The sequence below is a fragment of the Brachyistius frenatus genome, unplaced genomic scaffold (assembly GCF_029030835.1).
Source record: "Brachyistius frenatus isolate BFR_SWC_R1_liver_20210118 unplaced genomic scaffold, ASM2903083v1 Contig_12, whole genome shotgun sequence".
In the NCBI taxonomy this organism is placed as follows: domain Eukaryota; kingdom Metazoa; phylum Chordata; class Actinopteri; family Embiotocidae; genus Brachyistius; species Brachyistius frenatus.
Window position 1 is genome coordinate 5,418,584 of NW_027210611.1, and position 14,704 is coordinate 5,433,287.

At 43.8% G+C, this 14,704-nt stretch overlaps 1 protein-coding gene across 22 annotated transcripts in view; it reads right to left on the minus strand.

The window, feature by feature from the left end:
• Nucleotides 1-14,704, minus strand: part of LOC138617419 (receptor-type tyrosine-protein phosphatase F) — a 166,619-nt gene that overhangs the window by 45,295 nt on the left and 106,620 nt on the right. For 8 of the 22 annotated variants that reach the window (XM_069692432.1, XM_069692425.1, XM_069692423.1 and 5 more), the window contains 6 exons: nt 13,321-13,902; nt 12,897-13,030; nt 12,008-12,152; nt 7,786-8,091; nt 6,801-6,994; nt 1,783-1,809 (listed from right to left, as the gene is read on the minus strand). In XM_069692432.1, coding sequence (XP_069548533.1) covers nt 1,783-1,809; nt 6,801-6,994; nt 7,786-8,091; nt 12,008-12,152; nt 12,897-13,030; nt 13,321-13,902 — 1,388 coding nt within the window. The remainder of the gene's footprint in view (nt 1-1,782; nt 1,810-6,800; nt 6,995-7,785; nt 8,092-12,007; nt 12,153-12,896; nt 13,031-13,320; nt 13,903-14,704) is intronic. The other 14 variants (XM_069692440.1, XM_069692431.1, XM_069692443.1 and 11 more) reach the window with 3 other exon arrangements.

Below are 14,704 nucleotides of genomic sequence, written 5' to 3' on the forward strand. Positions count from 1 at the left end.
GAGATCGTTCTTCCCTCTATTCTGGCAAGGTCGATTCAGGTCTAGTAACACTTCTGAAACTCAGCAGAAAATAGAAAAAGCCCGGCTTCAAAGTTTCCTTCAGAGCAAATGCTTAGAGCAGCACCAAAGGGCATTACAGAGATTATCAAGTCGACTAGTTATAGAAATGGATTCTTCTCTACAAGCCTCCCTACGCCACTATCCTCACTAGAGTGGAAAATGCCAATAGAAAAAATGGGCAGCATCGTTAATACAAATATAATCGCTTGAGATAAGTTTTTGTTTGTTTTGTTTGTATTGTGTCTATTGTTTGCTTTAAAAGGGTCATAATCATCTGACAAATTAAAAACTGCTTAAAAATCGTAATCCCCGCGAAAAAGCCAAGGGTCAGTGGGACATGCTAATGTTGTTGCTGATGACATCTGTCTGTGGCCGGTCACACTATATTAGTTACCGACTGCCTAAACATGGCTGCTAAAGAAATAATATAGATGTGCGAACAGATGTCTTCCTCTGACAACGTCAAGCTCTATCTGTCAGGTGTTAATCAACACATTAAGAGCAGAGGGAGAGGAGGCGAGTCTGATTCATGCCATGTGGGTGGAGCTGGAGGAGTCGGTGTGCTGTGCAACCACATTTGTGTTTAGTGCTATCGGATAAATACAGTCTGCACACATCGGGCTGCCTCATTTATGTAAATATAGCGAGAGAGAGAAAAAAAAAAGTCGAGTGTTGATACATAAACAGAGAAAATAAATATGCCTCCCTCAGCCTTTGCGGGTGGTCAATGGATTGATGTAAGAGTTTTCTAAGGTAAATGCCAAAGAAGATGAGCACTGAAAATTGCTATCAATAATTCTTTCATATGGTTTCTTAAGAGCTGTAAAGCCACGTTTAAAAAGAGTCCCTTGTTCTTATTTTAATCCTAAAATCACAACATCTGTTAATCTGGCAGGCTTTAAAAAAAAAAAAAAAAAAAATCTGACCAGGAACAGTAAGTGGCTCCGTTTTTATGTTCTTACAATATGACATTTGGTAATAAGCCATAACAAAGGGCTGCATGACAGGCATGGAGCAGCGAGCTGCCATCCAGGCAAATGAAAAGAACATGAAAGGCTGGTGGCAATCTCGGAGATGTGTGGAGCTGATAAAACACACAGCTCCTCCCCTCAGATAGATATGTCATCTGGAACAGTAGGGGAGACAGCAGGTTCGGCGAGCCTGATTAATGTCAGCATCACCCTGGAATGGTGACACACAGCCTTTGACTGCACAGTACGCTCAATGGGGGGGAAAGCACTCCACGCACACTGTACTAAGTGCCACAGATCACATGCGAGTGCCCAGCTGTTACTATGAGTTTGACTTACGGTAAAATGTTGAGATATTAGACCTGTATGCAATCATCAGTGGAAATAACACTCATACTCTGTGGCTGTAGGAGCTCTGAGGTAAAATCACACACATAAAAACCAGAAATCATTTGAACACACGTTTCTTGCTGCAGTTATGATGGGGTTATGATCTTTCATGAGGATTCACACCGAGTGGATTACAGGCATGGCTTACACAAAAAAACACACACACACACACACACACACACACACACACACACACACACACACACACACACACACACACACACACACACACACACACACACACACACACACACACACACACTCATAACTCAGTCCAAACACACACAGCACCCATTAAATTGCAGAGGGGGAAGAGCTTGCCCTGCAAGACACCCCAGCAGCACACATCAGGGTTACTCACATGCTCGGTGGATTCCTCAATATTCCACTGATGGGGAGAGAAGACACAGGACACAGGGCGGGGAGAGAAATGAGTCAGAAACAACACAACAGACGAGGGAAAAAAAGCACTTGTCTTTTTTTCGCAGACAGATGAATGTAGGTGTCAACAGAGTCGTGCGGTAGAAAGAAACTGTGATAAAGTGTGATGGAAGCCATGGAGGAAAAATAAACCACAAAGGAAAGAAAAGAAATTAAGACAAGTTGAGTGGCATTAAACAAATTGTGTAACCGAGCAGAGCAATGGTTGAGAGATTCAATTGTTTGTTTGATACACTGCCTTGCTTTCTCATTTGCCTATAAATCCAATAATAAAAAAAAACTATTTCTTAATCAGAACACCTCTATTTGATGTGATAACTACCTCGCTGTGGACATAAACCATAAACCACGCAGAGTCTGTGGAGCGTTTCCTCTTCCCTTACAGAAATGGAGGGGAGGGCCTTTTATTCATTATATTTCAATATGTTTTCAAAATGTTCTCCTTGCTCGCTGTGCTTGGCCAAGTGATTCCTGGGGGGAAGTGAAAGCCCATTTCGTGCCGCAGGGCTCCGTCAGTGCAGAGCATGAAATCCTATTACCAGTACCGCGATGCTAGCCCTGTGACATCAAACCCCATCGATGCAGAACGCAACTGCCGGCGTTTACCAGCAACGCGCGGCATAGCTCAGTTACTGCAGAGGAGTTCACTGATGGGTTGCCTGGCTGACAAGGGCCAAGGGAGACCCTGGTGACACTGATGAGGGACAAAGTGAGAACAGAAAAAGGGGAGGGGTGTGGGCGAAGAGCAGGGAGAACGGGTGGGTGAGGAGGGTGATGGTTGGGGTGCACAACTCTTGCAGCGGCTGCCAGTGGACTGTACCAACTGGGGAGAAGAGATGGAGGGGATTGGCAAGTTATGAGGCTTAAGTCCCAGTGCACCGAAAATATATATTTCCTAGCTTTAACTTTTGTGCTACCTAGTCAATATAGTTGTGTGGTTAATAGTTTAGTTTAAGTAATATATTTCTAACTGCTCAATAGGTATGTTTTCAGGTCGGTTATTAGCTCAGTTACTTCTGCAGCTAAAAAGTTTGAACAGAAGGTGGTCAGTAAAAATACAATTATTTTTGCATCAAATTGCTCAGCCCTAGAGGGAGACAAGCATCTCAAAACTTGAGAAAATATAACCAAATCTATATATTTTCCTCGATACCAACAACCTAAACAAGAAAATATATCTTTTTTGTAATTTGGGTGAACCTGTCAAGACGTTTACACAGCAAACACATTCCTTTGAGACCAATGGTGGCTGTGGTGCCTGCCTGCCTGATCACCCGTCTTTCCCTTCTCGCTTCTCTTGGCTTTCACAAACAAAGGGAGGGAGCCTCAAACACTGCTGATTCATTGTGCAGCGGGGAGACAGTGTTCATCATCCACTATTGACTGTTGGCATATGAAAAGACAAAAGACTCAACTTCTCCGCCCTCCTCCGTGTGGATGGTCTTCGTTAATAAGCAGCAAAGTAAAGAATGAGCTAGGGCCTCCGTAAGGTCCCAGTTGTGAGTGGTGGGGACACGTGGCACATCAAAATCTGCTGCCTCATGCTCCCCTGACATGGCGGGGCACTGAAGGGTGGCATTTAAGAACAGCTGCTGCTTTAACTCCTTGAATAACAGTTTGCAATGTTCATAATTGCTTAATTTGTTTACCGTCAATTCCACTCAGTATGTCAACAGAGCAGCGAACACATTAAGGTTTGCAAGAGTTCCTATCTCATCTTGGGCTTAATCCCTTTCTATCGCAACTGCCTCTGCTTTCTGCTTAAATCCATGGGAGAATTATAAATTATCCTCCATTTATATTTCGAATGCCGACGCAAGCTGAAAACACATCATTGCTGATAAGCGTCGTTTGTGGAAACGGAGCGGTATAATTTGCAGGCGGGTGAATGCAAATGTGATGACATGGGCTGAGATGTGTGGCTATAAAAATGGGAACGAGGGGGAAACGAGTGATGTGGAAGAGAAGGAGCTGTCATGATTGATGGAGTGAAACGGGCTGAGGTGCTTCTTTTCTCTCTTTTTTTTTTTTTTTTTTTTTTTCAATTCCCATTCAACTCCAATCTGAGGCAGTGAAGGCCGCAGACGCAGTGAAGCATCGCCTCGCTCACACAAACTACAAAAACGCATGAGTGGTCAAACAAAATGAACTTGGAAAGTAGTGCTGAATAAAGGCAAACTTGTGCAGGAGGGCAAACTTGTGCAGAAAATGCACAGACGGCGGCTAATGGCTTCAAACTGAAACGCACCTTTTTCTGCAAACGTCTATGGATGTGTTTTTGAAAAACATGAGCCTAGAGGTTGCTGCGAGAACACAATGATGGAGCTGCCAACTCAGGTTCAGGCCACTTTTTCAACAGAAGTATGGATGCAAAGGGGTCGATAACATCACACTGCTAACATGGCCTCTGGTTTAAATTTAGCAGGGAAATGAGGGCGCTGTGTGGGCTCCTGCTTGAAAAGAAAAGAGGCGCTTAAACCGCCCACGCACATGCAAGCTCTCCTAGCTCTCCTCCCAGCATTTTCAGCTAACCCTGAGAGAGGGTGAAAAGGAGAGAAGGAGCCGGCAACGCGGAAACAAAGAGAAGGGGAAAGGTGTCAGCGGTTATGACAGGATCTGCAATTCAATCAGTTGGCTTAGAATTGTGATTGAAGGTGAGGCTGTTGTATGTTGTAAGAGCCCTGGAAAATTTCGATTTTGGTTTTCCTCCTGGCGAGCTTACTGTGCATCCAATTCAGGTGAAAGGGTGGCTATGGAACTGATTTCACAATAGATTAGGGAAATTCTTGAGAGAAACACTTCGGGATGTGCCAAGATAGAAGAAAATTGTCCCCCCCCCCCCCCAATTTATTCATCATCAATTACAGGTGTGCGTTTGAGGGATTTGCATGACTCTAGGATGAGTCATGAACTCTTCTCAGCCAGCTGGAACGCCTACTAGGAGGTTGATATGAGCAGCAAGCATGTTCGCTCACGTTATCCTGGTTGTTTTTTTCCTGCTTGCTGTTGTGGTACATGAATGGAAATATGTGTGAAAAAGGAGAGGATTGTCTGAAAACCAGTCGGGCGAACCTGGATGAGGGACTGTTGGCTGACTGTGTGGTCTTTAATGATGTCTGGGCAGGTCCTTGCAGGTTGGCTACTCAGCGCCGTCTGATAGAAAACAATCCGTTGAGATGACTCAATCAAGGGTAACCAACTTGCACGCAATCCTCTGGTAATTACTCAACTGGCTTTTTAAAGCCGGGAGAGTGCAAAAGGAGGCCACGGTAGAAAAAAGGGAGGGAACCGAAGGGAGGGAGAGGACAAAAAAAACACAAGGAGAAGAAATCCAGGTGTCTGCCAGGGAGGGGACCGTGTGTTTGAGAGGTGTCCTGGACACAAATTTGGAACATGAGAGCTACCCTGAGCGCCAAATTACGGTGTGTCTTTGTGTTTATTGTGTGAAAATGGCACAAATGAGACATGGCGGGGAGTGTTGTCTGCATAACAATTAGGGGTCATGTTCAGTTCAGTTTTCACAAACGGAAAAAACTAAATCTCGCAGAAAAATGTCGACATCGAAGAAAGCTCTTCCAGGAAGACGAGCAGCCACCGGGTTTTTCTTCTCTTCCAGACCAAACGATCTGCTGTCCTGGCTGTCAACCACTCTAGTACACAATCAGATAACAATGAACTGTATGCAGCAGCTGCCAGGAACTCCTGTGGTAAAACAAAGGCTGGACTGTGCTGGGGGAGCTCGCTCTTTGACCAGGCATAGAAACACGGTCAGGTTAAAGTATAACCTGAGCTCTGTGGCCAGAATTAACTTAATGTTAATTTAATGGAAAGAAATTGCTGGACTCCCATGTGAGATGATCCACTTGGCTTGTTTGACAACCACATCAAGATTATTCATTATGTACTTATCACAGAACGCCCTGGTACACACAAGCTTCTACTTATCATCACTTGGGCTATATCACATCGGCTGCATCACATCAAGGTGACTTTACCAGTGCATCCTCTGCTCTAATCATAAGACTTAAGACTGCAGGGTGTTGTGCCGAAGCAAACGAGGGTACAGCAGCACGCGCTGCCTGGGAACCGAACCAGCAACCTGCTGATCTCCCCGAACGCTGCTGCTGCTACCATTTATCAGCAAACACAGCTCAGAGACACATGGAAGGCCGCTCGGATTGTTTTGCCGGGGCTCTCGTGGCCGGGGAGCACTTACTGGTTCAAATTAGAGGCTTTTGTTGAAGGCCATCGCGGGTGGGAGCGAGCGCGTGTTCGTGCAAATGTTACTCCCGGCAAACAATCACAAGGAGGTTCTTAAGCCGGTCTCTCCTCTCAAACAGAGGGAAAAAGTGAGAGTGGGGTTTTAGGTTTTAAGATATTCATGAATCTCTGAATCCCTCTTAAGGATTACAATCTGTCATCCATCTCTTGGTGTCGCAGAGCTTTGGGCAATTCAGAGCAGCCTGCATTAATGTGTAAAGGGTGGTGTCAGGAAAATACCTCTAATTTATAAACAGGGTAACAAGGCAGTGCATATGTATTACTGCTAAAACCGCAAAGAGAGGTGCATTGATTCCACTAAGCCACATCCTGCTGTAACACATATAAAATATTTAATAGCTATTACTGTAGAATTAAAGTGGATCTTGTAACGACAGCTAATCCAAAGCTGTGGGAGCAGGGTACCAATTTAGAGTCAAATGTCACATGTGGAGAAAGATAAAAAAGGAAGGAGGGAGGAGACTGCAGTCAGACAGATAGAAAATTCCATGTGTGTCACCCGGTACTGGGGAAATGAAGTGTGAACTCAGACGATGGAAGGCAATAGGGGAGCGGTGGAGAATGAAAATAATGGGAAGTGAACATAGAACAGTTATAGACAGTAAAAAAAAAAGAGACAGAGAAAAGACTTTACAAGAGTAAGACATCATCCAGTACCTGTGCCTCTGGCAAAGCGACGTCCATGATGTTGGGCTGGCCTCGCGGTTCGCCGTTTTCAAGCCGGGAGAAGATGACTTGGTAGCCTCGGATTTGACCGTGTTGCTTCACCTGCAGAGGTGGTTTCCAGGTGACTCGGATGGCTGTGGAGTTTATGGCCTCTACCTCCAGCTTCCTGGGGGGTGCTCCTGGCACTGGAGGGAAGAACGAAGGAATAAGAAAGAGAGAGGAGGAGACAGCCAGAAAGGAAAGGGAGAGTTAAGAGTCAAAATATGCTGAGCTAGTGATGTTCCACAGCTCGCTGTGTTTTGTGATGAGGAGCCAACAACTATCAAAATAATGACTTCTGAGTTTTTTTTTTATAGAGTAGAGTGCTGCGTAGAAGGAAGTGATACTAGAACTGGCCATGAATCAAATCATCTCCACTCAATCGAGACTACTGGATTCCCTAAACACCCTATGCAGGACAGCATGTGGTCTCGTGATGTCTGTAATGCCCTTAATTCCAGTATGAAATTAGCTGTGTTGCAGCAAACTTCAAACACATTAATTATAGACGACTCTCTCTTAGGAGAAGCTGCCCTCTATCACACTGCAAACAAAACGAGAAACGAGTGAGAAAAAGAGGCGAGAGCGATAGAACAGGCGAAGGGGAGATCTGTTCCACTTCCGTTCCTCACAACAGAAAAAAGGAAAAACAAGAAGGCATTTACACAGTGAAAGCAGAGGAAAGTGGTGCAGAAGCGAGGCCTCGGATTGATGAGCCTCAACCTGCCACTGATGTTAAGTGTTAGAGCTTAAAAGAACGAGCTGGAAAGAGGAAAAAAGAAGAATTGACCGCCCTCTGCTACCACTCATCAACAGTATGGAGAAAATTGTGCAGTAAAAGCTGAAGAGGGAGAAGAAAACAGCGGACGGGCTGATGCAAGAAACAGAGATTTAAATAGTCGGAGAGCACTCTGCTTCAAGCGCGATGTCAACCTACCATCTTCTTTGGTTCTCATCCTCACCGGGGAACTCTCAGGGCCCGGGCCCACATCAGTGTGTGCCCTCACCCACACCTGATACTCAGTCCACTTCTCCAGGCCATCCAGCACACAGCTGGTGGCGTCCGCACCGATGCCCGTCACCTCGTGCCGCTCCGTTTCCTCTCCAGCCAGGGCCTGGTAGCTGACTGTGTAGCGCACAATGGCGCCGTGGCGGCTAGCGGCGGGCGGCGCCACCCAACTCACCTTGAGGCTGGTGGAGCTCAGGCTGACCAGGTGTACCTCTTGCGGAGGGGCAGATGGGGCTGCAGGTGGGGAGGGGAGCAAAAAACCACACGGAGGGAAGGGCACGGATCAAGCAAACAAAAAAAACCAAACTAAAACACAAACACAAATACGTCAAAACTGAGGAAGCTTTTCGTACTGTGGTCAGTATAAAATCAAAATGTCATAGACAAAATAGCAAGATAATATTTTTGAATTTACGTTTAACATTATGTACATAAAATTAAGATACTTATGATATCCTGATCATCTGTCATATTTCCCTGTGGAGCACATTTTTGAATCTGGTATTTCCTATTGCACTGTGTATGTGGTATTTTGAAATTAAAGCCCAAGTATGGACAGTCATTGTAAATAAATGTCGTAAAATAAGAACCTGTGTGGCTATCAATGTGCATGCTTCTGTACCGCCCCTGTAAATAACCAAAGCTGTTTTTTGCACTCAAACTGCAGGTGATAAATTTACTAATATAACATTGCAAGTTTGAATATGAATTTTCAATTTTTTTTATACTGAATACAAAAAGCTTCCATACTAAACAGGATGCAGACTCCAGACTGAGAGATTGGATGCAAAAACACATTACTAGGCCTCTGCTGAAGCTGCGTTTGGCACTACATTTATGCACGAGGCCATGAAACGACAGGGTGAGGCGAACGGAATATAAAATACGCCAAAAATTTTACGAGGCAATGTTTTTATAAAGATGTAATTTGTTCCTAACTGCCCTCTGTGCTGCCTCTTGCCGTAATAAAGTGGCCAGAGATGTGTGAGCGTGTGAACAAGTGCTTGACAGTGTTGACTAGTGTTCGCACATTGATGCAGAGACGCTCTGAGCTTAATTAAAGTGGTTGGCTGCAGCTGAGATGCGCTGGGCAGCTATACATGAAGCAATAATTTCATAATCAATAACAGGTACGGACATTTCCAGCCATTGTCAACATCTGGTTTTCTAGTCACTGCCATGGAAAACAGCATTTTTATTTTCATCAGATGGGACAAATGCTGCTCTGTCATTAACTCTTAGATTTAAATGGCTAGAATCAAACCAGCGATGTTGCAACTTTTAGATTTTAGTTTTAAAACTTCTGCCTCAACATAAACATGCCTTTTAATTTAATGTCGAGGCATAATGCTGACGTGGCAGATTGAGTCCACTTCACCCTGTTATGTTTTATAAATACAAATCTGACTTTCGTGCCCGTGTAATTGTAGAAACACAAACATCTACAGTATTAACATGTCTACAAGGTTGGAAATTTCCGCCTACACCTCCAGTGTGAAATAGTTAGATTACTGCAATAAATAAGATTAAATTATTTACAACAGCTTCAGTATAAAATATATAAACTCTCAAGTCTAGAGGTAAAAACAGAAAACTAATAAACAACTTCAAAATGGAGAAGAAGTACAAAACTGAAAACAAACCCAATTGCATTCATATATTTCATGCGCCTTACTGAATCTTGAACTTATTCAACAACAAAAAAATTGTCAAAGGAGAATAAAATGAACTAAGGGAAAGAAAATTCAAAACAAAGTGTTCTTACAAGGCATGCCCATGAAATGTAATTTTTAATAAGCAGAGCAATGAGCAGCGAGCTCAAATATGAATCCAATAAACTAATGCCAGAACATGAAACTCCACCTCTATCAAACATTAGGGCTTAACAAAAGAGTAGTGAGTCTCATCAGGTGGTCCCCTGATCCACAAGAGAGGAGACAGGAAACTACAAGGACTTGAAAACACCAAATGTATCTCTAAAAAAGAAGTTGGCAGACTGAATCAAAAAAGCACTAATCATTTGCAGAAAACATTGTTGTATTGAGCTCGGGATGCAAAATCTGCTACATCAAAGTGAAATTGGACAACACAACAAGAAATACTGTATAAAACGCCTCAGAGTAAAAAAAAACAAAAACAGGGAGGTAACAAGTGGGCTTAAAATGGAGGCTTTTCACCTAATGTCAGCTTGGAAAGGCTCCAGTGACCCTAAACAGGATAAAGCGGGTGTAGATAATGGAACTGGATTTAAGGTATATTCACAAACGTAAGTGAAGAGTCATAGATGTTAAAATTATTATTTTGACTGTTTCTTAACCAATCATAATTCAAAAGATAGACCTTTTTTATTCCTGTTTTTAACATTAATGGTTAAAACAAATCACTCAAAGCTAAACGTTTAGCTGTTGTCCAACTTATGTACTTTATTAGAGTTAGAAAAAAAATCTGACTGCACCTTTCACTAAAGATTGTCAGCTATCTTAACTATTGTTACTTATACATATCAATTCCCATTCCATTAGTAGGTGAAGTATCCTGCAGCTCTTACAGACTGTCAAGTCTTTAGCTGAGTAGTTTTGTACATAGCCTGCCACAGTATATGACTAGAACTCCAATCTGTTCATTGCTCTGACTCTTAAAAATATATGATTCTAAACATTGAAATGCAGCACTAGAAAATGTCACACTTTCCCGCCGTCTGTTTGCCTCCGGGCCTTCCCGAGACTGTTGTTGCTTTTTTTTTCATGCACCCCATCCAACCACTGCATGAAATCCAAATTCTTTTCACCATATTTTGCGTCTCAAGAACACAAACTCATCGCCACTCGTATTCTCAACTAAGAGTGATCTGCGGTTGTGTGTTTTATTCATTTTACCTGCCGTCACGGGCGGGGAGGAAACAGTACAGACTGTCCAGTCTATATTTTACTGTGATGCCACAGTGATCCTGTTACTAAGTGAACAGAAATTTTAAGTGTTAGTGTTCATCTGATGTTCATTTTGGAATTTCATTGACTGATTTGAAAAGGTCAAAAATGAAGCATTATAATTGTAGTGAGATTACTGGCTTGTGATCTGAGGTGATCAAAGTAAAACACAATGTGTACTAACACAAACAAGCCCTTAAGATTGGTACAAGGACAATCTGGTCATATTTTAAAGACTCTGTATCAGCTAAAATAAAGCCAATCATCATGTGACTCTTCCTTCACTGTACTCCAGTGTGTTTTGTCCACTGGATCCTGCTGGTATTACAGCATGCGGCATATGCAAGTGAAAGTTAGTCTGACTGTGTGCACTGATGCAAATGCAGACAAATCAGCTGTCACTAATTAACGTTAAGTCCATGATTAACTTTAATCATTCATCGTATTCTGATTGCATTCCAAAATTAAACAAGTCTATTGTTGGGTTTGTGCGCACTCTGCGAGCTGATGTCTACTCAGCCAAAGATCTTTTGTGAGGGAACAAATCTCCACTGTGTAACACCATGACTGTACTGTGTGTTTCCGTGATTCTCTCTCGTCGACTGCATCAGTTTTAGGAGTCGTATCCTCCGAGTTAAGTGAAATTCATTCTGTTGTTTATAATCTTATGTGCAAAGGCAAACGTGTACTGCACATACTGCAATCTCTCTGAGCGAGAGAGTACAAGCATTGTGCCACTGCAGCAAAAAATAAATAAATAATAAACACAGTCAGCTGGCAGAGTGACATTTTGAGTGCTGGCACTGTAAAAGCACATAATGATATGAGACGAAACAACACAGCACAGCTCACACATGTGGGAACAAGACACATTAAACCTACCTTTGACACGGAGTCTGCCCTCAGATATACAGACAGGAGGGTTAATTTTTGGTGACAGAGGGAGCGGGAGGGAGTGGGGGGGGGACTGTGGAAGCGTAAAGCTGACCAGGATGGCTGCAGTGTCAGCATTTTTTTTATGTTGTGCTGAAAGTCACTTGACATTCAAGTTGCCCACATTCTCTGATTTAAGCTGCAAAATAAAAATAAAAAAATCCACTACCGAACGAACTAAACCTGCTGCAGCTGGTGGTGGGCGACTCTCTGAAATAATTTGTTAGTGGACAAACGTAGATAAGACAGACGACCGAGACAGCGCGAGAGGGGAAGGAGGGTGTACTTACTGGACTGGGCGGTGCGGACTTCGATGGGCTGAGTGTAGACACCTAAACCCATTTCAGAACGGGCTGCCAGGGAGAAACGGTACAAGGTGTCGGGCTTTAAACCATCCACAGCGTAGGAGCCTGCTGGGTCGAAGGGCACATGTATCTGGAAGGTAAAGAGTTGGACGGAAAATGCAAGAAATATTAATTCAAAGACAATCACAAACTCTTTTTTTTTTAATGTGTTGAGCTTTATTGCTTTAGCTTCCACTGAAATCCTGGAGCCTGATCTCTCCTACGTACATGCATACAAAGTGGAGAATACAGCCAAATGCGAAAGCAGCTTGTTCCAAACACAATTTGTCCTCTGGTTTACAACTAGTGCAGTGGTCCAACAGAGTTGAATGAAGGGCCACAACACCACGAGAGAGAATTGAACCACTGTGCTACGTGTTACTACAGTGAATCTTTCTCATCAGCCGGGGAGCTGACTGCAAACACAACAACAACACGGCTTGAATCGAAGCTTCCAATTCAGAGAAATTGTATCATAAAAAAACTAAGATTCATCCGTCTGCAGTCTCACAGTAGAATGAGACAAAAGCAGAGACAGACAACAGACAGACAGGGAAATATATAGAAAGACGGCTAGAAAGAAAGAAAGATAGATAGATAGATAGATAGATAGATAGATAGATAGATAGATAGATAGATAGATAGATAGATAGATAGATAGATAGATAGATAGATAGATAGATAGATAGATAGATAGATAGATAGACAGACAGACAGACAGACAGATAGGTGGATGAGATGAGATGAGATGAGATGAGACAGGACGAGATGAGATGCAGCGTAGGAGAGAAAATCAGGTCATAAAATAGTTATAACTTCATGTTATTATTCTAACCTTGATGTCTGAGCCGGTCTCCCAGTACTGCAGCTCATACTTAGTGATGGGGTCCTGCACTGGCCACAGCCATGTTAGTATGATGCGTGTGTCGAGCTCGGCCTCAGCCTCAAAGCTGGACGGCTGAGCAGGGACTGGTGAAGAGCAGGCCGGAGGAGAGATTTTTTTGAAGAATAGAAGGAACAAAAAGAGGACATTAGTGAAGCTAAATGTTCTCCACAGTGTCAGCAGCAATTACCTCTTCACCAACTGTGACTGCATGGCAAAGAGAAACTAACACACAAATAGCCTTATGAGCCATTTCACAAACACTGCAGACTCACCAGTAAAATATAGGACTTTTAACTCACTATTCACGCCATTAAACATGAGCATACACACATTTACAAACACTCAGAGCCACACACAGTGTTTGGCTGCTCACCTCCCTGCTGGGTTTTGACCTGCAAGATGTCAGAAGGTGGCCCGTCACCTACAGAGGTAAAGCCCAGCACCCGGAGGCTGTAGGTGATATCGGGAGTCAGGCCTGAGATGGTCGTCAGGCTGCTGTCGTCCGTGTTGTGTTTCTGCCAGGCGCTCAGCGGAGCCGTCATGTCGGAGCTGTAGTAGACCCGGTAGCCCCTGATTTGCCCATTGGGTTCCTCGGGCGGTCCCCACTGGACCAGCATTGTGCTGGCGCTCAGCATTCGGGCTTGGACATGCAGAGGTGGCGAGGAGGGGGCCTGTTCGCCGGTGCGCGTCTCCACGGGGTCGCTGGGAGGCCCCCGGCCAATGTTGTTGACAGCCATGACGCGAAACTCGTACTCGGAGTACGGGCTAAGTCCACCGATGCTGTAACGGGTGGTGGCCACACCTTCCACTTCCTGAAAGCCGTTGTCAGAGGTCTTGGCTCTGTACTGGATCATGTAGTAGGAGACGGGTTCTGGGTTCCCAGAGTCCCATGTGAGAGTCACACTGGTGGCTGTGGTCTCAGTCACGATGAGCGAGGTGGGGGGCTTCGGTAAGGCTGAGGAGGGAGAAGCAAGGTATTAGCTTTCACTATCACTTTCAGGACAGGTGGGTAATTTGAAAAAAATTGGACTTCTGACACATTCGATAACACAGTTCTCAAAATGCAGACAGAATACGGCTAAACACAGCACATATGGAGAAAAGACATAACTAGTCATGCGATTCTCTATTCTGTAATTCACCGCACTGAAGTGATTGCTTCATAAGCTAATTCTTATTGTGCTGTCAGCAGCCATTATTCCAAAATGAATAGAAAAGCTCAAATGAAGTCCCAATTTTGCGTTTAATAACCGGCCTGGCCATCACTGACAATACGGGAAAATTGCAGGAGTGGATCCTGTTGTGACAGATGCAAACTAAACAGAGGGTCTGTATTAGGGCTTCCTTGAAGAAAGGGGTCTGTGCTGCTGCGGTCCCTCTAATGGCAGTGACATTTTGTGCATCGATCATTGAGTGGAGAGTGAAATCATTACAAACAAAAACTGATAATGGAGGCTGCAACAAAGTCACATACACACAGGTGAGTGTGAGGAGAACCACATTGATACAAACACTTGGTGGCAGACAAATAAGGACATGCTGGAAGAAATACATACAAGGCTGACATTATTGGCTAACAAAGAGACTATAATATGTCAATAAAAGCACAATCTGCTGCACAATGAAAGCTGTGATTATGTAAGAAGTTTTTGAAAGAGGCTTATTTTGCTTTAAAACATTTCATTATCTGTATGCGGGTGACTCAAATCAACAGAGTTCACATCGCTTACGGCAACAACCTCACATACGGAAGCAAC